At 42.8% G+C, this 26,869-nt stretch overlaps 2 protein-coding genes across 4 annotated transcripts in view; one reads left to right on the forward strand and one right to left on the reverse strand.

Moving 5' to 3' along the window:
* DLD (dihydrolipoamide dehydrogenase) overlaps positions 1–17,574 on the forward strand; it is a 46,546-nt gene extending 28,972 nt beyond the window's left edge. The window contains exons 7-14 of the mRNA XM_056573629.1: positions 4,463–4,606; positions 4,689–4,790; positions 6,813–7,003; positions 9,454–9,624; positions 13,529–13,718; positions 14,068–14,205; positions 17,034–17,123; positions 17,217–17,574. Coding sequence (XP_056429604.1) covers positions 4,463–4,606; positions 4,689–4,790; positions 6,813–7,003; positions 9,454–9,624; positions 13,529–13,718; positions 14,068–14,205; positions 17,034–17,123; positions 17,217–17,282 — 1,092 coding nt within the window. The 3' untranslated portion in view covers positions 17,283–17,574. The remainder of the gene's footprint in view (positions 1–4,462; positions 4,607–4,688; positions 4,791–6,812; positions 7,004–9,453; positions 9,625–13,528; positions 13,719–14,067; positions 14,206–17,033; positions 17,124–17,216) is intronic.
* A 7,247-nt stretch (positions 17,575–24,821) lies between these two features.
* The window catches only part of LAMB1 (laminin subunit beta 1), a 54,544-nt gene continuing 52,496 nt past the window's right edge, over positions 24,822–26,869 (reverse strand). For all 3 annotated transcript variants that reach the window (XM_056573636.1, XM_056573635.1, XM_056573637.1), the window contains one exon: positions 24,822–26,362. In XM_056573636.1, the coding sequence (XP_056429611.1) occupies positions 26,226–26,362 (137 nt within the window). In that variant the 3' untranslated portion in view covers positions 24,822–26,225. The remainder of the gene's footprint in view (positions 26,363–26,869) is intronic.

A 26,869-nucleotide genomic window follows, 5' to 3' on the forward strand; every position in this document is an offset into this window, starting at 1 on the left:
ACTCATTCACATTCTCCTGGTGAACTGGCGGATGAGGCTTTCGAATTTGCATCTGACTCGGAGGACTGCTCGGATACAGTTGAAACGGTGAACTCATTGGTTGCGGCCATAAGAGACACCTTTCACTTAGAGGAGCTCTCACGCTGAATTTGACACCCTTCTGGAATCTGCATGGAAACATCCAGACAAGAGGTTCCCGGGAATGAAGAAGGTTCAGGTGCGTTACCCATTCGACAAGGACCTTTGTCTCTAAGGTGGTTTCCCCTCCCTCGGTGGATCCACCAATTTCCTGCCTCTCTAAGGCTACTACACTGCCGCTAGCAGATGCGGCTGCTTTCAAGGATTTGACGGACAAGAAGGTGGAGTCCTTAGCGAAGTTTGCCTCTGAAGCAGCAGGCTCTTTTCTGCTTCCCACCATTGCTTCGGCTTGGGTGTCCAAGGCCCTATCGGTGTGGTGCACTCCGTCAGGGTATCCAGGCGGGATCCCCCCCAGAGGATCTGTCTGCTTTGGTTCTCCAATGCTCTGAAGCTGGGGACTTTCTGTGCACAGCTTCCATGCAGTCAGCCGTTGTACTGCCTTTGCTGTGGGTCACCTGGCGGCCCTCCGCCGTTCCATGTGGCTTAAGACTTGGGATGTGGATGCCGCTTCCAAAAGGTCTCTCGCCGAGCTTCCTTTTACTGGTGCTCGTCTTTTTTGCAAGCGCCTTGACGAGATTATCTCTGAGGCGACGGGGGGTAAGAGTTCCTTATTGCCTCAAAATAAGGCTCGCTCTACTTCCCAGAGGAAGTCCTCTTCCTTTTCGGTCCTTTCGGACTTTTGGCCCCAATAAGGGGTCTGGGCAGGCGCCTTCGCGGGACAAGAAGGCTCCCTCGTTCCGGGCGCCCCCGTCTTGGAAGTCGGACACCAACCGTTCGGCCGTTTTGTGGCCAAATCGGGCAACCGCAAACCCACTTCCGCATGAAGTGATGCCCCCACCCGCAGATTTTTCTCGGGTGGGAGGTTGTCTTACTTTTTCGAGACCTCTAAACCACACACATTCAGGACTCTTGGGTCAGGGGCGTGGTGTCCAACGGATACCGAATAGAATTTGCCTCCCTCCCGAGTGATTGTTTTTTTTCAGTCCCGGGGCCCCCCGGTCTCCTTCTCTGGCGAAGCAGTTTTGAGAGGCTCTCCGGTCCCTGCTTCTCCAGGGAGTTATTGTCCCTGTTCCTCCAAGGGAACGTTTTCGGGGTTTCTATTCCAATCTTTTTGTGGTTCCCAAGAAGGGCGGTTCTGTACGGCCAATCCTGGACCTCAAGCATCTCAACCATCATCTTCTCATCCGCCACTTCTGAATGGAATCCCTCCGTTCGGTAGTGGCATCCATGGAACAAGGGGAATTTATTTTTTTCGGTAGACATCAAAGATGCCTACCTCCATGTTCCAATATTTCCCGGCCATCAACGGTACCTCCGCTTTGCGGTTCCGGAGGGGCATTTTCAATTCATAGCCCTCCCCTTTGGTCTGGCCACTGCTTCTCGGGTCTTTACCAAGATCCTTGTGCCAGTGATTGCCCTGTTGCGGTCGAGAGGAGTCTCAGTGATCCCTTACCTGGACGACATTCTCATCAAGGCTCCCACCAGAGTCCAGACCCTGGTGAATGTGGATGTCACCCTCCAGACCCTGGATCGCTTCAGGGTTATGGTCAACCGGGACAAGTCTGTCCTCTCTCCCACCCAGTCTCTGATCTTCCTGGGACTTCAATTCAACACGGCCTCTGCCTGGGTTTGCCTTCTGCCAGACAAACATCTGACTCTCCTGTCAGGAGTCCGCTCCCTTCGGGCCCAGGTCCCAGTTTCCATCCGCGTTTGCATGGAAGTCTTGGGTCGGATGGTAGCGGCCATGGAGGCCGTACCTTTTGCCCAGTTTCATTACCGCTCCCTTCAACTGGCGATTCTCTCTCGATGGGACAGATCTCCTCTGTCTCTCGATCGCAAGATAGCTCTCCATCGTTGGATCCGTCAGTCTCTGCTCTGGTGGCTCCGCCCCCCCCCTTCTTCAGGGGTGATCATTTCTTTCCCTCCACTGGCAGGTGGTTACAACGGATGCCAGTCTGTCGGGCTGGGGCGGTGTGTTCAGGGACTGGTCTCCCCGGGAAGCCCTTCTTCCGATAAGCATCTTGGAACTGAGGGCGATTCTTCTTCATTGGGAGTCCCTGCTTCAGTCGGACAACGCCACGGCCGTGGTGTACATAAATCGGCAAGGCAGCACTCGCAGCTCGGCAGCCATGGCCGAGGTGACAAAGATTGTCATCTGGGCGGAAAACAAGGTTCCGGCCATTTCGTTGATTCACATTCCGGGTGTGCTCAACTGGGAAGCGGACTTCCTCAGCCGGTCCTCAGCCGACCCTGGCGAGTGGTCCCTACATCCAGAGGTCTTCGCGCAGATCTGCGACCTCTGGGGCATTCCAGACGTGGACCTCTTTGCGTCTCAGCACAATCTGAAGATCCTTCCATTTGTGTCGAAGTCCCGGGACCCCCCCTGGCGCTAGCTGTGGACGCCCTTGTGATTCCTTGGGCGGGGTTTGCTCTGCCCTATCTGTTTCCTACCCTTCCGCTCCTTCCCAGGGTTCTGAGGAAGCTCAAAGCGGAGGACGTTCCCGCCATACTGATAGCTCTGGATTGGCCCTGAAGGTCGTGGTACGCCGACGTGGTCAGGCTCCTGGACAACACTCCACTGCGCCTTCCACTTCGTTCGGACCTGCTGTCTCAGGGTCCTCTTTGCCACCCCAATTTACAGTCGCTGCATTTGACGGCGTGGCATTTGAGACCGCGGTTTTGAGAGCCCGCGGTTTCTCTTCCCAAGTCATTTGCACCATGCTCAGGGCTCGTAAGCCCTCCTCGGCAAAAATTTACCACCGTACCTGGCGGTCTTATTTACGTTGGTGTGAAGCTCCGATCTTGTCTCCTGTTACTTTTTCTGTTCCCCGTCTTCTCTCTTTCTTGCAGTCGGGATTGGAACTGGGGTTGTCTCTCGGTTCCCTTAAGGGTCAGGTTTCGGCCCTTTCTATTCTTTTCCAGCGTCCTCTGGCTTCTAATTCTCATGTCCGGACCTTCCTTCAAGGAGTGGCGCATGCTGCCCCTCCTTATCGGTCACCTTCTCCCCTTGGGACTTGAATCTAGTTCTGGGGGTCCTCCAAGGTGAACCTTTTGAACCCCTTAGGGAGGTGTCCCTGCGCCTCCTTTCTTGGAAAGTGGCGTTTCTTGTTGCTATCACCTCCATTCGGAGAGTGTCTGAATTGGCAGCTCTCTCCTGCCGTTCTCAGTTTCTGGTGCTTCACCAGGACAAGGTTGTCTTCCGGCCAGATCCTTCCTTTTTGCCTAAGGTTGTTTCGGCTTTTCATCTCAATGAGGACATTGTTCTTCTGTACTTTTGTCCCGCTCCTTCTCATCCTAAGGAGCATTTACTCCACGAACGGGATGTGGTTCAGGCTGTTAGGTCTTACCTCTCTCACTTCTTCGTTTTGTCAGTATGATTCTTTTTTCGTCCTTTTTTCGTCGCAAGGGACAACCTGCTTCCAAGGCCACCATTTCTCGGTGGATCTGGTCTGCTATTTCGGAAGCCTATCGCTGTAGGGGGAAGATTCCTCCCTTCAGCGTTGTGGCTCATTCTACCCGTTCTGTTGGGGCATCCTGGGCTCTCCAGAACAAGGCCTCGGCCTCGCAGATTTGCAAGGCGGCTACTTGGTCGTCTTTGCACACTTTCTCGAGGTTCTACAGGGTTCATACCTTCGCATCGGTTGATGCTAGTCTAGGCCGTAAAGTGCTGCAAGTGGCAGTGGAACAGCCGTCTGCTGACTATCTGCCCACCCAAGGGACGGCTTTGGTACATCCCATGGTCAGTGTCCCCCAATGGAGCCGATAGAGAGAAGGAGATTTTTTAACACCGTAAAATCTCTTTCTCGAAGGATCCATTGGGGGACACAGATCCCGCCCTTTTGGGTTCCTCTGGTTCTCTGTCCAAGGGTATGTTCAGTTATAATTTTTCTTCTGGTTCTCGGACAATTCGTGACCTGTCGGTCCTCTCCTATTGCTCTGGTACTAAAACTGATTAGCTGAGGGCCTGGAGGTGGGTATATCCTGCTGGGAGGAGCCGACTTTTTTTGTTGCCATAGTGTCATACCTCCTAGAGACAGCAGCATACACCCATGGTATGTGTCCCCCAATTGATCCCTCGAGAAAGAGATTTTACGTTAAGTGTTAAAAAATCTCCTTTTTGCTCATCCACCATTAATTTGGGACTATTTCATAATCTGTTTCCCTTGTACCTAACATGAGTTTATCCTGACAGCACTGCTGACTGCTACACAAATGTCTTCTTTGCCTAATTGAGCTGTGACTTTATATTGTATACACATATTGTATGGACATGTCCTGTGTTACATGCACATTTACATGCTCATCGGTAGTTTATTTTGTGCAGGTTGCACATGTTCCAGGCTTTGGAAAAATCACAGGAAAAAATCAAGTAACTGCAACAAAGGCAGATGGCAGCACTCAAGTCATCAATACAAAGAACATCCTCATAGCGACTGGATCTGAGGTTACTCCTTTTCCAGGAATTGAGGTATTACCATTTTAACATGTAAATCTGATCAGAAAGTCTTATTTATGTGACTATTTATCTAACTTGTGCTGTTTCATTACAGATTGATGAAGAAACGGTAGTATCATCCACTGGTGCATTATCCCTGAAGAAAGTGCCCGAGAAGATGGTGGTCATTGGTGGTGGCGTCATTGGTGTGGAACTGGTGCGTTGAATGGGTTCTTTTTTTTTTATGTACAGAAATACTTTATTTTACATAATTGTGACATAATAGCAATAGATATAGGAGGTTTTGTTTAAAGAGCACCTGTCATTTGGAAAAACTTTTGACTTGTCCTAGCGACAAGTCAAAAGTTTGGATTAGCAGTGGTTTAAGTGTTCAGGAGAGCGATGCAGGAGAAGTCTGCACTGCCTCGCCCTTCTCTTTCTGCTTTGTCATGTGATTGAGACACACTCTATAGACTTTCATTGCGAGTGTCTCTCGCTGGAAGTTTGAACATTCATAGACCCCTGTCGATCCAAACTTTTGACATGTCAAAAATTTTTCAGTTACAGTGACCATTTAACCCCTTAAGGACCACAGGTTTTTCCCCTTTTGCTTTTTCGTTTTTTCCTCATCACCTTCTAAATATCATAATGCTTTCAATTTTGCACCTACAGACTCATAAGAGGGCTTATTTTTTGCCCCACCAATTGTACTTTGTAATGACATCATTTATTTCACCTCAAAATTTACGGCGAAACCAGAAAATAAATATTTGTGGGGTAAAATTGGAAAAAGCCGTGTTGTAATTTTTGGGAGCTTCAGATTCTACGCAGTACGTTTTTCGGTAAAAAAAGACACCATCTATTTATTATGTAGATCCATATGATTAAAATGATACCCTACTTAGGTTTGATTTTGTCTTTCTTCTGGAAAAAATCATAACTACATGCACGAAAATTTATACGTTTAAAATTGTCATCTTCCGACCCCTATAACTTTTTTAATTTTTCCGCGTACGGGGCGGTAGAAGGGCTCATTTTTTGCGCCATGACAAGCACCTTTTTTGTTTTGATCAGACGTTTTGATCGCTTTTATACATTTTCTATGGTATAAAAAGTGACCAAAAATACGCTATTTTTTTTGCGCGTACGCCATTGACCGTGCGGTTTAATTATATATTTTTATAGTTTGTACATTTACGCACGTGGCGATACCACAAATGTTTTTTATTTGTTGTTTTTGTTTTTCTTTTGAAAAGGGGGTAATTCAAGCTTTTATTAGGAGAGGGGTTAAATCATCTTAAACCTTATTTTTTTTATTTCATTTTTTTTTTTCCACTTTTTTTTTTTTGCAGTGTTCTAGCCCCCATACTAATCTCTCACACTGATCAATGCTATGCCATAGCATAGCCTTGATCAGTGTTATCACCGCTTGACTGCTCCTGCCTGGATCTCAGGCACGGCGCAGTCATTTGACGATCGGAAACTGAGGAGGCAGGTAAGGGACCCTTCTCATGCGCCCTAGCTGATCGGGACACCGCGGTTTCACCGTGGTGGTCCCGATCAGCCCAACCGAGCTGTCGGGAGTGCATTTTTGTAACTTTAGACACGGAAATCTCCACGTCTAAAGGGTTAATAGCGCGTGTCACCCCGATTGGTGATGCCCGCTATTAGCCACGGGTCCCAGCTGTTGTTAGAGGCTGGTCCCGACCTGCTATGACGCGTTATAGATAGTGAGCGGGTGCAGGATGTACAGGTACGTTCTGTGTCCTTAAGGCTAGGTTCACACCACGGAATTTCCGCCTGCAATTCCGCTTTGAAATTGCAGTTAGAAATTCTGCTTACTAAAATGTATAGTATAGTGAAGGGATTTCTGTTCCCAAATTCACACTTCGGAATTTGTGAACGGAAAATCCACTTGAAAACTTCTGCCTGAAGAATGGCGTTACTCATTCTTCAGGCGAAATACTTGCCGAACACATTGCAGTCTATTGGAGACAGCAGTGTCTGCATGGTCCTAGCGGCAACTGATTCAGTCTTCGCTGGCCGAACTCGTAATCTCCGTCCGGAAATTTTATGCCCGGAGATTCCGCAGTGTGGACCTAGCCTAAGGAGTTAAGGTTTATATACTCCATGCTACTTGTCTGTCATCTGACAAGTCGACTTTTCCTGCAGCCTATTAGAACTATCTTGTTGTAATTGTAACTGATAACATTCATTACTGATCATCTGTTTTTTCCAGGGATCTGTGTGGCAACGTTTAGGAGCAGATGTTACAGCAGTTGAATTTTTGGGACATGTTGGTGGAATAGGAATTGACATGGAAATTTCCAAAAATTTCCAGAGAATCCTTCAAAAACAGGGCTTGAAATTTAAGCTGAACACAAAAGTCACTGGTGCGACTAGGAGAGCAGATGGGAAAATTGATGTTTCGTAAGTGTGGTTTGTTGCTATGGTATGCCCTCAATATTGCTTTATAATATGTTGTAAAATGCTAAAAGTACATTCATCTAAACAAACATAACAGGATCGCTTAGGATAAAGCATTAGGTGCTAGTGCTAGTATTTTTATATCGAGTAACATGGGAACCTGTTCACATTATCCTGTTTATATTATTCTGTTCACATAAGGTGAATTCAGACAGTCCCTGATATGCCACTACTGAGTTTTAGGTTTTTAAAGTATAAAGGTCATGGCTATATAGGGCTTTTGACCCTCTCTCCGTTCATACGTTTCATTAGTTATTTCACCCCTCCAGCTTGGAGATATCAGAGCTTAAAAATATATGCAGATTGGGCTTTGGTGCCCACTGGGTGTTTCTTCCCCAGCTACTAAAGCCAAGCAAAGTCTGACCCACTGGTGAAGGGGCTGTACTGTGCTGGGCTCTAGCAGCTAAGGGGAACACCCAGTGGGCTCCAAAGCCTCATTTACATATATGTTTAAAGCGTAGATCAGATCAGCCCTGCAACACTGCAGCTAACAATTATTTTAATAATCGATTAGTTGCCGATTATTTAATCGATTAAACGGAAAAAATGTCAAAATGCCAAAAAAAGGGATTCAGCTGATTCTATTTGAAAAATGATGTACAATGGCCATATTAAGTTTCTAGCATGTGATGTGACCAAACAGCAGCAATTTTGGATTTTTTTTATGTTTACGCCGGTTGCTGTACAGGATCATTATTAATGATCCTGTACAGAAACCAGTGTAAATTTGATATTGCCACATGGGTAACTATCTGAACTATTAAAATAAAATTTTAATGATTTTACTAATATTTTAATAGTCCAGACAGTTACCCATGCGGCAGTATCAGATATGTAAACAATTTTTTTTAAACTTTTTTTGTATAGCAGTAGGAAAAGGGGAGCTAATTTTTTATTGGGGGGACAGTTTATTTACATTTTATTTTTTACTTTACACTTTTTATATAGCACTTATATACACATGGGGGGTATGTGCAGACTGCAGAGCATTGCACCAGACCCATGTCTGTAGTACAGTAGTGTATATGTAATACATACACACTGCTTTACCCATGGGGGTATGTACAGAGCATTGCATCCTAGCGTCTGTAGAACAGAAACAAGGGTGCAATTCTCTGCACATGCCCCCATGGGTATAGCAGTGTATATGTGTGTGTGTATATGTATATAATGTGTATATATAAGCAATGTCTGGGTTGAAAAAATTAGTAATTTTGCTGAACAATCTGTCCCCTTACCTCTATATCAGTGTTTACCAACCAGAATGCCTCCAAGTGTTGCAAAACTTGGCATGTTGGGAGTTGCTACATACACACACTTACACACTCAGCTCTGCTACATACACAGGAAACACACTCAACTCTGCTGCATACACATACTCGACTCTTCTACACACACACAACTCTGCTACATAGATACACACACACACACAGCTCTGCTACATACGTACTCAACTCTGCTACATACACACACTCAGCTCTGCTACATACACACACTCAGCACTGCTACATACACACATAACACACTCAACTCTGCTGCATACACACACTCAGCTCTGCTACATACACACATAACACACTCAACACTGCTGCAAACACACACTCTGCTCTGCTACAATACACACACTCAACTCTGCTTCAAACACACTCATCTCTGCTACATACACACAATCACACACATAGATAAAATGTTACAGTTTGAAGTGTGCTGGGGAGGGGAGAAGCAGCAGCCGCAGGTGTGTTGGTGAGCAGTGGGTCAGCGGAGGGTGGGACAGGAACTTGAACAGAGGCTGCGGCATGCAGCCTAGCCGTTGCAGCCCAACAACATACACATACCAACAACTTTCCTGGTCTTGGGAGGGTGCTTCTGATGCTGGTCATGTGCCTGATGTATGTGCGCGTGCTGCTCCTGGCGGCCACGTGCTGACACAGGCAGTGAGAGGGCCGGGAGCGAGCGCAGCAGCGCTGGACCTGCTGTCAGTCAAGGAAATCGTCCCTGAAATTGTAGGCGATGAGCAGGACATAGCAGACTGGTATGTGTCCCAGAAGGCAGGAGGAACCCCCTAGTGGCCAGTTTTTTGACTGGCTTTTTCTACATGAAATTCTAAATTTCTGATGAAAGCAATTGCAAAACATATTGTTTTGCAATGCTTTATAACATATCAAAAGTTTTTATATCTGACAGTGCCCATTTAAACTTTGACAGTGCTGGAGGAGTTAATGAACTTAAAACCTAATGACAGGCCTGCTTTAAGGAAACCTTTTACTAACAGACATAAGCTATGCCTAAACAGTTTTTTCCAACAGTTTCTTAATAAGTAATGCCCTTTTATCGGTGTTACATAAGACAAATGAAATGTATTATGACTTCTGAATTATCAATTATGTTGACAGTATTGAAGCAGCAGCTGGTGGGAAGGCCGAAGTAATAATCTGTGATGTATTACTTGTGTGCATTGGCCGTCGTCCCTTCACTCAAAACCTTGGTTTGCAAGAGTTTGGAATTGAGCTCGATAACAGGGGGAGGATTCCAGTCAACACTAGATTCCAGACAAAAATCCCGAAGTAAGTAAAACAATAGAAACAAGAATTGGAGGCAATAAGTATGAAAATATATATGTAGCCAAGGAGTTCCAGAAATCTGTGCTCAATTTGCTATACAAATCGATATTATTTCACTATATTGCAATAACCTAATAGATATTGGAAGAATCGGGTGGGAGGGAGCATGATTTAGTTAAAACTTCATTTTTCGATTTTCATGGGTTAAAAGGTGTTGTATTAAACTTTTACAAAACATTTGTTAAAAGCATGTTGTCTTGACCTTTTCTTTATGCACTTATTATTATTATTATTATTAATTACACACCACAAAGCAACCGGTAGCAGTATATTTGGAACTGTATGGGTACTTTCACACATTCGTATTTTTGCTGCAGGTTTTGCTGCCCATTGACTTCGATGGGTAGCAAAATCTGCTACAGCAAATTTGCAGGAGAAAATATGCATATATGAACATACCCTAAATGTGCATGGTGTAAACAAAATGATCTGTTCATTTCATGCTGTTATTTTGGTCAGACATGAAATCTGGCTAAACCAGTCTGAAAACTGTATGCACCTATGTATTTCCACTGTTTGGGTTAAACAAAGTAAATAGCTCTGCTGTTTACATAAAATATGAGTTTCCTTTAGGGGTAGGGTCATGCTGCGCGAAATCCTCTGCGCAGTTGTAAATACACTGGGTATTCTCCTATGAGCAGACACAGAGGGCTACATGGCAGTAGCGCTGTGTGTGCAGTGAGGTTTAAACATGACTTTGATGAGATGTCCGCCTCCAAACCTCACTGCGCACACAGGGCTGCTCATAGAATAATATGCAGCATATTTCCTGCTGCCCAGCAAAAAATACACGGTGTATATGTTGTGTGACCCTACCATTAAGCTGTAAGCTAAGGGCCATATTATATAGCCTGAGCCGCCCTGTAAACAAGCGTCCATTTTTGTAGATCAGCGCTCACTTACAGAGCCTATTTCAAGGCTTAAGCATTGTCTAAACGATTGCTGTATAAAGGGAGATTTGTGTTTTCTAATATTTTTGTTGGCTTGTATGGATTTTTATGCTTTACAATATGGTATGATTGTTAGCTTGGATTATATCAAAATTGTATTTTCATTACTTAAGACTGAACCAAAAAGCAATGTTTTTGAGACAACAGTATTGAAAGGGGTCAAGTTGCAGTTTTCTGCACATTTCCACTAGGGATGTCCCGATACCATTTTTTTTAAGACAAGTACCTGTACCGATACTTTAATTTTAGTACTCACCGATACCAAGTACGAGTACTTATATTTTAAAGTGAATCTGACACCAGGGTGACCCGGTTTCTGCCGCTGCTTACTGTATATGTGGGGTCCTTGTTGTGTACAATGGAGGCGGCTGCTGTAGTATGAGCCAAGATCTCTTTTCTCCATTGGACAGAACAGGGACTTTGCATTGGCGGTGAGACCGATGACCACATGGTGAGCAGCGGTAGAAACCGGGTCACCTGCACTATCTACATATAAATTCAAGTTAGTGCAGGTGACTCTGCTGTAAGATTGCCTTTAATAGTAGGTAGTATACCCTTGCAGACATTAACAGCAGCCCCCTTGTAGACAGCAGCCCCCCTTGTAGACTGCAGGCCCACCCCCCTGTAGACATAAGTAGCAGCCCCCCGTTAGACAGTGGGACCCCATTTAAACAGCAGCAGGGCCCCCCCCCCCTTTAGACAGCAGCAGGGCCCCCCGTTTAGACATTAGTAGCAGCCCCTCTCCTTGCAGACAGCTCACCTGCAGCTGTCCTCTGTCGGGTGCTGCCGCTCCACTGCCCCGTCCTCCGGTCTGCATCATGGCGTCCTATGGAGGAGCATGTGACATATACGTCACTCCACTTCCTCTGTAGCGTTACACTGGGCGCAGGGGAGGAGGCGGCGGAGTGACGTGTGTGTCACATGCTACTCCATGGAACACTATGATGTGGACGGGAGGATGGGAGAACGGGGCAGCAGAGCAGCAGCAGGTATCGGGCATGGTATCGGGGACATTAAACGAGTCCCCGATACCATACAATTGGACAGTATCGGCCCCGATACAGATATCAGTATCGGGACATCCCTAACTTCCACTTAGGCTTGTCAATGTGTGATTATAATACAATTTTTAATCTACTGAATTTATCACGTACATTACATTTAGTAAGGATGTGTTCACATGTTCTGGATTTTAATTCCAATTACCAGAAGCGGGTTTGAAAAGAGTAGAAGCCTCATTCTTTCCATTTCTACCTGTCCTTTAATTATGATCAGTTTCTGGCTTTGTATTCAATAATGGAAATTAAAAACCTGCACCCCCCCCCCTAAAAACACTGAGCCACTTCCTATCTTTACCTTTTGTATCACATGGAAAAGTAACATAATCATTAGCTTAACCCCTTAAGGACTCAGGGTTTTTCCATTTTTGCACTTTCGTTTTTTCCTCCTTACCTTTTAAAAATCATAACCCTTTCAATTTTCCACCTAAAAATCCATATTATGGCTTATTTTTTGCGTCGCCAATTCTACTTTGTTGTGACATTAGTCATTTTACCCAAAAATGCACGGCGAAACGGAAAAAAAAATCACTGTGCGACAAAATCGAAGAAAAAATGCCATTTTGTAACTTTTGGGGGCTTCCGTTTCTACGCAGTGCATATGTCGGTAAAAATTACACAATATCATTATTCTGTAGGTCATACGGTTAAAATGATACCCTACTTATATAGGTTTGATTTTGTCGCACTTCTGGAAAAAATCATAACTACATACAGGAAAATTTATACGTTTAAAAATGTCATCTTCTGACCCCTATAACTTTTTTATTTTTCCACGTAGAGGGCGGACTCATTTTTTGCGCCATGATCTGAAGTTTTTATCGGTATGATTTTTGTTTTGATCGGACTTTTTGATCACTTTTTATTCATTTTTTAATGGTATAAAAAGTGACCAGAAATGCGTGACTTTGGAATTTTTTTGCGCGTACGCCATTGACCGTACGGTTTAATTAATGATGCATTTTTATAGTTCGGACATTTACGCACGCGGCGATACCACATATGTTTATTTTTATTTATTTTTTTACACTGTTTTATTTTTTTTAAGGGAAAAGGGGGGTGATTCAAACTTTTATTAGGAAAGGGGTTAAATGACCTTTATTAACACTTTTTTTTTTACATTTTTTTGCAGTGTTATAGGTCCCATAGGGACCTATAACACTGCACACACTGATCTCCTATGCTGATCACGGGCGTGTATTAACACGCCTGTGATCAGTGTTATCGGCACTTGACTGCTCCTGCCTGGATCTCAGGCACGGAGCAGTCATTCGCCGATCGGACACCGAGAAGGCAGGTAAGGGCCCTCCCGGTGTCCTGCCAGCTGTTCGGGACGCCGCGATTTCACCGCGGCGGTCCCGAACAGCCCGACTGAGCAGCCGGGCCACTTCCGCTTTAGAAGCGGCGGTCAGCTTTGACCGCCGCTTCTAAAGGGTTAATACCGCACATCGCCGCGATCGGCGATGTGTGGTATTAGCCGCGGGTCCCGGCCACTGATGAGCGCCGGGACCGACGCGATATGATGCGGGATCGCGGCGCGATCCCGCTTCATATCGCGGGAGTCGGCGCAGGACGTAAATATACGTCCTGCGTTGTTAAGGGGTAATGTTAAATGGGCACACCGACAATGAGCTTCAGCGTGATATGTTTGAACGTCCTGGGATGTGATGAGCCTCGGGGGATGTCTCCAGCTATGAGATTGCCTGGGATGTTTAAACATATTCTGCCGCGGCTCATCATGATAGGTACACTTTAACAGGTTTCAACTTTAAACATGTTTCAAACTAGGGCTTACAGTTCATTGCCTGTAACTTAAGTTATTGATCTTCTTTCTAACAGTATATATGCGATTGGTGATGTAATCGCTGGCCCAATGTTGGCCCATAAAGCTGAAGATGAAGGCATAATCTGTGTTGAAGGGATGGCTGGTGGAGCAGTCCACATTGACTATAACTGTGTGCCATCTGTGATCTACACTCACCCTGAGGTTGCTTGGATTGGAAAATCTGAAGAGCAGTTAAAAGAAGAGGTATTGTCGTAAATGCAGTCTTACTGTCTTAGTGGTTTGTCTGAGTTAATGGACAGGGGAGTGGAGCATGTCTCACTTTAGGGTCTTCACTGGCTCTTTTAAATGGGCAATACTACTTTTACCCTATGTTAGTGCTGCACGGAAAGTAAATAGGTGCTTCTGTGTGCCCCCACAGCTTATCTTTTATATCAGAAGCAGGACACCCTGTAATCAGCTTTTCATTAGAAAATTCATCTAACACAACAGATGCCCCTCCCCCCATTCTCTCATTCAAAATCTTTGAAAAATGTTTTGTTTTTCGGTAGACAAACTCTGTGCATTAATAAAACATTACCTTTTATTTGTACAGGGTGTGGAATACAAAGTTGGGAAGTTTCCATTTGCTGCCAACAGCAGGGCTAAAACAAATGCAGATACAGATGGCTTGGTGAAAATCCTTAGTCACAAGTCAACTGATCGATTGTTGGGAGCACATATTCTTGGATCAGTAAGTTTCCTTCAGTCGTATTAGTTTCTTCTTGCTGGTAGTCTACCAGCGATTTACTATTGTGTTGCTGCAGTTGCACTCTTCACTGCCATAAAAATACATTGCAATGATTACTTGTGGGTGCCAGCTGTCATGTAGCCAACAGCTTGATCTGGGATCTTGTATAGTTTTGACGATGGCATCTGATGTGATGAGACAGGTGTAGGGGAGTGTAATGATATTTGATGTCTTGGTCATGCAGCTTGTTTTATCTCCTGGCAGTCACCATGGGAATGCAGGATCTTGTTAGGTATATAAAGCTTTCCTTGTCCTTCCATAGCTGAGAGAAACCCAATACAGGGAGCCATGTTCACCAAACTAGAAGAACCTGCCTCCTTGACACTTTCCATAGTGAAAGCGGCCTCTAGATTTTGACCAAGACATCCGTCCCATAGTTCCACCCCGTCCCCCAACATCTGTATAGGGCCATCAGCAGTTTTGGTAAAAATGGGTGGAGCATTTTCATCACTATCAGGCTGCCTGAACCACAAGTCATTGGGGCAGTCCCCAGTGGCTTGTCTGCCTACCAACCTTAACTGATAGACCTTTCCTTATACCCAAACTGGAAGATATGTATGTTGGTGAATTGGAGTGAGACCACTGGAATCCATCCCAATAACTCTTGGTGCAGGCAGTCTGAAAAATAAAACGCACAAGTGAGAAAGGGTAACAGTTCTGCCCTGCTAATTAGAATCACTGAAGGATTAATAATATGAAAGGTAGTGGTACTGCTGGAAGGGGGGGGGGGGCAAGGAGGGGTGGCATAAGAAATCAATTGTAATAGGGAAATAAGCCAACACAATGGGGGACGGACTAGAGGGGGTACTATATAAATAAGAAGCATATGAAGGCTACAAAGACAGATAAGACCAGCTGCATGGGTAGAAGAGATCCAGGGTCCCCACACATTATCAAAGTGTCATTGTCAGCTCTTATTGCATTTAAGCGTTCAGACAGCATAAGATTGTTCAAACGAGAGACCACCATTGGTAAGGAGAGACCAGGCGTCCTCCATTTAGAAGCAATATGAATACGAGCAGCTAACAATATAAATTGAACTATGCGAAACACTGCATAGGGCAATCTCTCTGGTTTAAGACCCAGGAGGCACAGCGCTGGGTCAAGGGTATAGGATCTTCCTATTACAGAGGAAAGCAGGTCAATGAACTGTCTAAAAAAAGTGGAAACATGTGGACAGGTCCACCATATGTGGAGCATACTACCAACATCCGTGCAGCCCTGAAGACAGTGGGGAGACACGGAGGGAAATATAGCATGAATTCTGGCAGGAACATAATAAGCCCTATGTAAAATCTTAAGAGCAGTTTCCATCAACGAAAACTGCCAACTACCCCTGCTCAGGTGAGTACAGCAATCGTGCCAAGAGGGGAGAGGAAGGTCAATCTGCAGATCCTCTTCCCACTGAGTCATGAAGGGCAACTTCTCACCCTGAGGGGATTAATTGAAAGCAGATTGCAAAAGGGCACCAGGATGAAGAGGGGAGTATAGAGCCATAGCCTCAAAGGAGGAGGGGTCAATCAATTTAGTAGGTGAAGCTAAAGAATGGAAAATGAAAGAATCGGAGATAAGCGGAAGGACTCCGGGGGAGGGTGATATCTAGCAAGGAAAATGGAGCGAGAGATCAATTTCTTCTCCACGAGAAAATGGTGCAGGAGAAAAAGGAATACGAGGGGGACGGCCCCGCCAAATAAAACGGTACAAATCATCCGTATAGGGATCGGGAGCGTCCGAAACAGAGGAGTCTGGGTAATACCATCATCTTGATGGCGTGCACCTGTCCCAGCCACAAAATATGTGGGAGGTTACATTTGGCGAGGTCCTCTCGAATAGATTTATAAATGGGGATATAGTTCAATCTATAGAGATCCGACAGGGAAGTAGTTAAAGAGATACCAAAGTAAGAGAGGAAAGCAGAAGAGGTACAGAGAGAAAAGTCCGGGGAGATTAAGTCTTTCACCAAGGAGTGTGGCAATAAAGAACTTTGGATTTAGTTCTGTTTACCACCAGGCCTGACACAGCAGAGAACCGATCCAATATGGCAAACAGATTGGGAAGGGAAACCAGCGGTTTGGTAATTGTGAGGAGGAGGAGGTAGTCTGCAAATAAATTAACCTTAGACCGCGGAACCAATCATTGCCCCTGATATATCAGGATGGGCATGGAGGATACTTGCCAGGGGCTCCATAGCCAAAGCAAATAAGGCAGGTGACAGAGGACACCCCTGGCGAGTATCCCTACCAACTAGGATTGGTGAAGAATGAGAAGAAGGTAATTTAAGATAAGCTACCGGGTTGGAATATAATGAGTGCAAAGCGTGAACAAATGGTCCTGAAAAAAACATGGCATGGAGAACTCCAAACAAATGAGGCCACGATACAGTATAGAAGGCCTTTTCAATATCTAAACCCAGCAGCGTAAGTGGGATGTTGGTAGCTGAAGCTCAGTGAACTACATTCAGAACTTGAGTCTGTTAGTTTTAACCTATCCAATCTGCTTATGACCCTACACAAACATCTGGAGAAAGCAAAACTATTTCTGAGGTCTGATGAACTTTGCATGACCAAGAGAAATGCTGTTTAATCTAGCAGCTACTTCCGCTAAGGGAAGCGTCCAGGAGGCAGGTTCTTGTTTGGTCCACTGGGTCACTGGAACATATTGAAACTTTTTGATGTTACATTTCATATTTGACAAGTAGCCTTCTTTGGATTGTTTTCTTTAGCGGTGGCCTAATGTGTAGTTTCCCTGACATGACTTCTCTTTCCTTCCAGGGTGCCGGTGAAATGATCAATGAAGCTGCTCTTGCCATGGAATATGGAGCCTCTTGTGAAGATGTAGCCAGAGTATGCCATGCCCATCCAGTTAGTATTTAGCACTTTATTTATTTTTGTGTTATACATGATACACAACATTTGTATAAATTATAACAACCTTAAACTGTCTCTTCCTTGCAGACTGTATCAGAAGCCTTCAGAGAAGCAAACCTGGCTGCATCGTTTGGGAAAGCCATTAATTTTTAAGTGGACTCAGAAAACTGTGTACATAGGTTTCTTATAAGGGTCAGTGGCAGCCTCCGGTCCATGTTTGATATTCAGTCCAACGGGCCCTTGTCAAATCCAAGTATTTAACACAGTGTTTGGAATTAGGAATGTACATGACTAAGACCCATGTGCAATGCACTTAATACATATGTTGGCCTGTACAAACATCAAAAATACTAGTGTAAAAGCCATGTCTTTAAAATGAATGTTTGGAGCGAAAGAGCTGGGCACTAGTTGTCATTTGTCTAATGGAGATATATTCATACTTCCATACTGAGTCTGTGTCTTTTTATTCTCTACTAGCTGAGTACCTGGCGTTGCCCGGTTTTTCCTTCCTAATCCCTGTTGGGGAGGAAAATAAACAAAGGAGGAAGCTTTTGACTTCATATCCAGTCCTCATATATTCTTGTCATATCCCGACCTCCTATCCCGACCTCCTATCTATCTCGACCCATAATATGTGTACCATGTATTGAAATATCTCCAGCCGTACGGAAGTTATGTGGGAACATACATTTCCCGTTGATTTGCATGGGACTTCAACCTCGACCCTCACAAATGGGGGTAGTTAAGGTTTAAATTAACTGTCCTATATTTTAAGTGGACATATAAGTAACATGTGACCAAGTATTATCGAAATATCTCCTGCCGTTTGCGGTAACATATATGTGGTAACATATATTTCCCATTGACTTGCATGGGACTTTAAACATAAGCCCCGCCCCTGGCAAATGGGGGTGAGTAAGGGTTAAATCACCTATCCTATGTTTGTTGTTGACATATAAGTTGACATATAAGTAACATGTGTGCCAAGTTTCATGTTAATATCTTTAGCTGTTTGGAAGTTTTTGTGGAACATACACACATATATACATACATATACACACACACACGTTGAGTTTTATATATATATATATATATATATATATATATATATATATATATATATATATATATATATATATATTTGCTAAGGCAGTGATCTCATTTATTTTATTTTTTTTTAAGATATGAAAGCTGAGCTGTGATTGGTCGCTCAGGGCAAAACCAGACAGTTTTGGTTTCAAGCAGATTGATAAATCTAGCATTATATGTCTCTTAACAGATTCATAAAAGTTTTACATGTATTTTACAATATGTCTAAGGAACAGTTCACAGCATAGTTTTCTAGATTTTTTTATTTTATGTGACATTGTAGGTTCTTGTATGTTAGTTGTAGTCAGATGGATTGTTGTGTATTCAGGGATACTTTAATTCATAAACTGGAATTACGATGTATGAAACATGGGTTTTATGATATACAGTCATGGCCGTAAATGTTGGCACCCCTGACATTTTTCAAGAAAATGAGGTATTTCTCACAGAAAAGGATTGCAGTAACACATGTTTAGCTATACAATTGTTTATTCCCTTTGTGTTTATTGGAACTAAACCAAAAAAGGAGGGAAAAAAGCTTGACTTGAGAACCAAAATTGTGGAAAAATATCAACAATCTCAAGGCTACAAGTCCATCTCCAGAGATCTAGATTTGCCTTTGTCCACAGTGCACAACATTATCAAGAAGTTTGCAACCCATGGCACTGTAGCTAATCACCCTGGGCGTGGACGGAAGAGAAAAATTGATGAAAGGTGTCAATGCAGGGTAGTCCGGATTGTGGATAAGCAGCCCCAAACAAGTTCCAAAGATATTCAAGCTGTCCTGCAGGCTCAGGAAGCATCAGTGTCAGTGCAAACTATCCGTCAACATTTAAATGAAATACTATGGTAGAAGACCCAGGAGGACAAAGCAAGACTACATTTTGCCAAAATGAACTTGAGTAAGCCAAAATCCTTCTGGGAAAAGAGACCAAGATAAAGCTTTTTTTGTGAAGCACATCATTCTGTTTACCAAAAATGAAATGAGGCCTACAAAAAAAAGAACACAGTACCTACAGTGAAATATGGTGGAGGTTCAATGATGTTTTGGGGTTGTTTTGCTGCCTCTGGCACTGGGTGCCTTGAATGTGTGCAAGTCATCATGAAATCTGACTATTACCAATGGATTTTTGGGTCTCACTGTACAGCCCAGTGTCAGAAAACTAGGTTTGCATCCGAGATCTTGGGTCTTCCAGCAGGACAATGACCCCAAACATACATCAAAAAGCACCCAGAAATGGATGGCAACAAAGCACTGGAGAGTTCTGAAGTGGCCAGCATTGAATCCAGATCTAAATCCCATTGAACACTTGTGGAGAGATCTTAAAATTGTTGTTGGGAAAAGGCGCCCTTCCAATAAGAGAGACCTGGAGCAGTTTGCAAAGGAAGAGTGGTCCAACATTCCGGCTGAGAGGTATAAGAAGCTTATTGATGGTTATAGGAAGCCACTGATTTCAGTTATTTTTTTCCAAAGGGTGTGCAACCAAATATTAAGTTAAGGGTGCCAATAATTTTGTCCAGCCCATTTTTGGAGTTTGGTGTGACATTATGTCCAATTTGCTTTTTTTCCCTCCCTTTTTTGGTTTAGTTCCAATACTCACAAAGGGAATAAACGTGTATAGCAAAGCAAGCCAACATTTACGGCCATGACTGTATAGGAGAATATCTCGTACATCTTAATTTATTTATTTTTGTTAGATTTTACCTTTAAAAATGCATTACAAATATATTTGTCATGGTGCCGTTAAGGTTGTGTATATATTGGGCTTATGAGCTGAGCCTGCTCCATACCTTTCTTAGCTTCATTCAGTAGGAGACAGCTGCCATGGAGCGATCTCAGTTTCAGGCTATTAACCATTGCCGCTGTCAAAGCTGAAGGCCCCAGTACCTGCCGCTACTGATCATGTCTGCCATAGGCTATGCAATATCGATGCATTAATCTGTATGAACAATTGAGTGATTGCTCATACACCCTAAGGTGCCCTCTTTCTGCTTTTTCAAATAAAATATAAACAAATTATTTTACCTGTCACCAAATTAAAATTTTAATATACTGTTTCTTATGTAATTACAAGACACATTTGCTTGCTGCTAAAATTCATTTAATGTGTTTGAAAAAACACCCAGTAGGTGGTTCTGTTCTTTTCCCAAACATGTGGTATCAACATGTGCAGAATTTTCCAAATTACTATGACATTATTGGTCCTACGTGGTGAATGACCTAGACGAAAAAAGCCAAATTCTGTAATTGTGGGTTTCTTTGATTACATCCAAGAAAAAAAATTGTATAAAGTGATAGAAAAAAAAAATCAAAAACTGCAGACTACAGTGCAAAAAATTTAGCCCAAACACTGCTCATCTTTAGGGTGAAGGGCATGATTAAGAATTACTGTTGGTCCTGCAAAAAACAAGTTCTCATATGGGTCTGTAGAGGGAAAAATAAGATTAAAGGAAAGGAGAAAACAATGAAAATGTAAAGATTCAGGAGTTGAGAGTCCTTTTGCATTGAAAATGCAGTGTAATCTGCTGGCATGTTACACAGCAGGAATATCTGAGTAGATTGATGGATACCTGTCTAAAGAGCTCCAGCATAACCTATGATTCTCAAAAAGATGTGTCTGGCGCTCAAGGCGTGTGGATAAAAGGTACCGTACTTGCTTTATTGAAGTCTTGCCACAGGAATCACATACAGGTAAGATTGTCTAATGCATTTCTCACCAGCCGATGATTAATCGTAGACTGAACAACATTACAACACGCTACTAAAATACTCAGGTAAGGAGTCATGTGACCCATTACATCATAAATTTAAAATACAGGATGTTTGGAAAACCAGGAATCTGGACCCTTGACAACATTCATTATGTAGCAAGAATCTGGAGCTCAAGGTCTCGGATAGTCAGGAAAATATTTTATTTCGGTAATAAAATTTAAACAGTGGTATGTACCATATAAAATAGTTTAAACCGGAACTGGTGGCGCATAGGGCCCTTGTGTGCCACTAAAGTCAGAATGTATTGTAAAACAAGTGAGTACATACATTAAATAAATGTGCATATAAAATGTTCAGGATCACCATATATTGAATGAAATCTATTCCACAATGGATACAAGTAGGGACTAAAAAGCTATTCCTTATGGTTAGCTACAGTTTCTTGTAGTTACAAGGAAGATCGCTCTTCTTTTAGTATTAAATCGCTGTGTCAGCTGATATACTACGTTGGTACGTAGTATTCGTTGTAACAAGTTTGTATCAGACATATTCGGAGTCAGTAGTTCCAGTGTGCTGAGATAAGCAATAATTGAAAACTAGGCATGCTGGGACTACTAGTTGTAGCCCTGTAATGTAACCGCTTACCTTACTGATTCAAGGATGCGCTTGTCTTTATCCTCACCACCGGCTCTCTATAGCAAGAGGGTAAGCTGCGGGAGACTCGGCCGTCTCCTATAAGTCGCAGCATTGACAGATGGGCTCCGGTCGAGTGGACTGCAGCGCTTCTGCTCCGTGGGGAGATGATGTATGTGCGAGGATCCTGGGTGTTTAATAAGCAGGCATGATGGTAGGTATGCGGTGCAATAGTAAATCCAATTGGTCACACTGTGGGTAGTCAGTGGTGATTCCAATAACTAGCTGGACACGTCTCAAGACCTCCGTAGGTCTTTTCTTCAGCAGCTTGTATGATGAGATGTATGATACAAGCTGCTGAAGAAAAGACCTACGGAGGTCTTGAGACGTGTCCAGCTAGTTACTGGAATCACCACTGACTACCCACAGTGTGACCAATTGGATTTACTATTGCACCGCATCATGCCTGCTTATTAAAGGGGTACTCCGGCCCTAAGACATCTTATTACCTATCCAAAGGAGCTGCACGCATCGCTGCAGCCTCAGTCTGCCGGCTCATGACTATGGGGCTGAAGTATCGTGATGTCACAACCCCCGCCCCCGTGTGATGTCACGCCCTGCCCCCGCAATGCAAGTCTATGGGAGGGGGCGTGATGGCTGTCATGCCCCCTCAAATAGACTTGCATTGTGGGGGCGGGATGTGATGTCACATGGGGGCGGAGTCCCTAGCGGTGGGACTCCTGCAATCAGACATCTTATCCCCCTATCCTTTGGAGTACCCCTTCATTGGATAGGCATAAGGCTATCCTTCATATAAGATAAGACCAGGGACTATTGATAGGATTCAGATTATTGGGCAGACTAGATGGGCCAAATGGTTCTTATCTGCCGACACATTCTATGTACTACTGTTGAGAAGCAGAGGGCGGGATCGGCGGGTCCGTAGCACAGGTGTGCTGAAGGAGTAACAGCAAGGGTGGGTGGACATTCTATACACAATTTATTCTCTGCTCATTCTAAATTAAGTAGGTGGTGCTAATCTGTGACTGACAGCTCTCTATGCACATTTATACACAGAAAGCTGTCAGTACTGTTTAACATCACACATGTGACTACTTTGCCCAAAATGACAAGTTATCCTGGAAATTTTCAGACCATTATATATATATATGATTTTGCTAAGCTCCTCCTGTTCTGTATCATGTAGATAAGGTTGCATCATTAACCCCTTCCCTCTTTGGCCATTTTTCATTTTTGCACTTTTGTTTTTTCCTCCTCACTAGAGATGAGCGAACTTACAGTAAATTCGATTCGTCACGAACTTCTCCGCTCGGCAGTTGATGACTTATCCTGCATAAATTAGTTCAGCTTTCAGGTGCTCCGGTGGGCTGGAAAAGGTGGATACAGTCCTAGGACTGTATCCACCTTTTCCAGCCCATGGGAGCACCTGAAAGCTGAACTAATTTATGCAGGATAAATCATCAACTGCCGAGCCGAGAAGTTTGTGACGAATCGAATTTACTGTAAGTTCGCTCACCTCTACTCCTCACCTTCTAAAAATCATAACACTTTAAATTTTCTACCTACTGACCCATATGAGGGCTTGTTCTTTGCGCTAACAATTTTTCTTTGTAATACCATTAATAATTTCACCACAAAATCTACGGCAAAACCAGAAAATTTGTGGGGCAAAATTTTTCATAAAACAGCATTTTGTAATTTTTAGCGGCTTCTGTTTCTGCGCAGTGCATTTTTCGGTAAAATTGACACCTTATCTTTATACTGTAGGTCCATACGGTCGCAAGGATACCAAATTTATATAGGTTTGATTTTATTTTACTACCAAAAAAATAACTACATGCACCAAAACTAGTATGTTCAAAATTGTCAACTTCTGACCCCTATTTTTCTGCATATGGGGCGGTTTGAGGTAAAAAAAAATTTGCGCCATGATCTGAGTTTTTATCGGTACTATTTTTGTTTTGATTGTTCTTTTTGATCGTTTTTGACACTTTTTTGGGGGGGTATACAAAATTACCAAAAATACGCTATTTTGGAATTTGGAATTTTTGTACGTGTATGCCATTGGCCCTGCAGTTTTATTAACATTATATTTTTATAGTTCGGAAATTAACGGATGCGGCGATACCACATATGTTTATGATTCTTTACATATGGGATTTTTTTTTTTATGGGAAACTTATTAGGGAAGGGGTTAGTTAAATCACATTTAACTTTTTTTTTTTTTTACACTTTTTTGCAATGTTATAGCCCCATAGGGGACTATAACATGCAATACCTTGATTGCAGACGCTGATCAATGCTATGCCATAGCATTGTATTGATCAGTGTTATTGGTGCTCTGCTGCTCCTGCCTGGATATCAGGCATGGAGCAATAGAGCGATGATTGGACACGGAGGAAGAAGGTAAGAGACCTTCCTCTGTCCTCTCAGCTGATCGGGATAACACGGTTTGAAACTATGAAAATTCATTTTCGCTCCACTTTTGTTTTTTTTGTGACAATTTTTTTATTTTTTTGCAGTCATATAGGATTTTTTTGCGCCAAAATTGCCAATTTTTGTGGCAAATTTTACATCCCAGAAAATTCTGGCAGAAACATCTCACAAAATATTCCATGGTTACTAGTGCCCAGGCAAGCGATAACTGTACTGTATAAATAAAACATTTGAGCCGATTGCTGATCAAAAAGCTAGTGTGAAATTTTTGATGTAAACTGGACTCTCAACCCCCTTTGAAAATATCATGTAAAGAAGACAATATACACGCCCACTTGTACAAAACTGACGTGAACAGTGTAAACCGCAGCACAAAGCTCTTTGAAAATGTGGTAGATACTTTCCGCACCAAAATAGATTTTTTTTATGGCACAAAATCCTTTTGAGAATCTCCCCCAGTGTGCTTCAACTCCACTGACTTCTAATTGGTTTTTATGGGGTTCATGGGAAGAATAGTGCTGTATGCTGTGATGTGATATTCTTCAAGTCAAATCTGACTAAACCACCAAATGGAGCCTCGATGGTAGGTATATTTACCTCAAAGTTTTTCTTTTACCTTTCTCTGTAACAACACTGTCAAATAGAAGTTGGTGGCACTTGGTGGACTTTAGAGATTTTCCTATGTACTGTATAATCAAGAACAGTATATATATATATATATATATATATATATATATAATCGTAATTCCAAAGCCGATGATTAAAGGGAATTTGTCAGGTCCCTGAGGTCTTATACACCGGCCCCAGGACACAATAGCTCAGGAGAAATAGTTTTCCACAACTTTATGCGATGCTGCAGAGAGCTAAAATAAAGTTTAATCGCTTTGGCTGTGACTGGTATACGGTGAACTCACATCCTCCCATAGACTTGCAATGAGAGGGCGGGACGTGATGTCACAAGGGGCGGAGCCGTGACATCACAATACTCCGTTCTCTGCCATAGAGAAATCTGCGCTCTGTGCAGCTGAAAAGCGGGGGTGCTATAGGAGAGATAGCAGGGGTCTTCAGCAGCGGGATCCCCGCAATCTAACCTCTTATGATCAGGGATAAGGTGTTTAGTGCCGGAGTACCCCTTTAAGATTTGTCGTCTGCTCTTTTGATTATATTTAACTTTTCATAGCAGGTATATCTGAAGTGAACAGAGTCATTGTCATACTTGCAATAGTTTGTGCTTTATTTATAATATTCAATAGTAGTGTATAAAAGTGTACAGTAGTCTGCTAGCTATAGAAGTGTGCGATAGAGCTCCTTGTGCAAATATGTGGCAGCATGCATATACAGTATTGGGCTAAATATATTCTTCTAGATGAATATCCTTTTGTAACATAGTGCAGGTCACCAATAAGACAAAATGCAGAAGTCATTTTAAATGTAAAGACTCCCTAAACATGCCCAGCTTATGATGAACAAGCCATATCAATGGGGCAAAATTCAGCGTGTGAGAAATTCTATGCCACAGTGATGTTTCGGTAATCTTTTTAGTCCTTAGGAAATTACCTTTTCATTGTGTGCAGGAAAATGTGTGTATTATATTTTATAAATGGACAAAAAGGTATTTTAAAAGGGAACCGGTCATGAAATTTTACCTCCTGTAACCATTACTAATAGGTTCTAGAGGTATCAGTTAGCGTTCCTACCATGCTTCTATGTCTAGTAATGATGACAATCTTCAAAAAATTTTAAAAAAAGCTTGCGCTGTATGTAAATTCCCAGCGAGTAGTCCCCTAGGCAGTATGGCATTTAGAAGTAGTCACTGTGTTACATAGGTGATTGACAGCCCAGGCACGGCAGTATATAGAGACATGGTGGAATGTTAATTGATTGCTCTAAAACCTGTTACTAATGGAAGTAAAATGCCATGACAGGTTCCCTTTGAGTATTTTTAGTAGAAATATTAGCGTGAAAGAAATCCTATATGTAGTGCAACTAGAATAATGGCTTTAAAATAGTAAGTAATAGCAGATTGCCTTCTGTTAGCAGATGGCAACACAGAAATGGGACATTTTAAAAACACTGCATTGGTTTCAAAGTTATTACTCAAATCATTTTATTCAATAAAAGTCAATAAAAAGGTCTTGGGTCACACTAAACTTCCAATAAATTAGAAACCCGTTGGTCCTTGCATTTCATGGTCATGATTTGGTTTACAAGCATGTACTGTATACAGCAGCTTTCTGGCTGATGGCTTGTAAGAGTGTCCTAACTTGTTCTTCTAAAGCCACAAGTGTTCTGGCTTTTTCTTCCAATATTCTTTGGTTATCTTCATAAGACTTTTCTAAATCTGATTAAAAAATTAAGAAAATTAGATATAACGTTTATACATACATTTATTCTATACAAAAAGTTAATGAGTTTATGTAAACTCAATCCAGATGTAGAGGAAAAAATCTACATGGATTTAAGGAAGTGTGCAGCGTGTGTAAATTACTCCTTTATCCTATTTTTTTTTTTTACCACATCTGTATATACCCAAAGAACGGCAACACTGGTATGAACAAAATGTCCTCCTTGCATATACACACAACAACATATACCCACTTTTTTGAGAAAAAAAAAATATTCATCAGAACTAGATGTCCTATGGTATTTATGGTGATCCAAGTGTGGTTTATTAGTACTGTGGAAGGTCACAATCTTGCTGCTGTAACTTCCAGCAGAAGGAACAGTCACAAAAAAGGATCCAAATCTTTCCATTATAGTTTTTCTCTTAGTGTCTGTTCCGCTCCTTAACCGGTTTTGGTTAACAATAATGAACATGCGTTTTTGTCTCCTTAGTGCAAATGAATGA

This window comes from Hyla sarda, chromosome 4 (genome assembly GCF_029499605.1).
Source record: "Hyla sarda isolate aHylSar1 chromosome 4, aHylSar1.hap1, whole genome shotgun sequence".
In the NCBI taxonomy this organism is placed as follows: Eukaryota; Metazoa; Chordata; class Amphibia; order Anura; family Hylidae; genus Hyla; species Hyla sarda.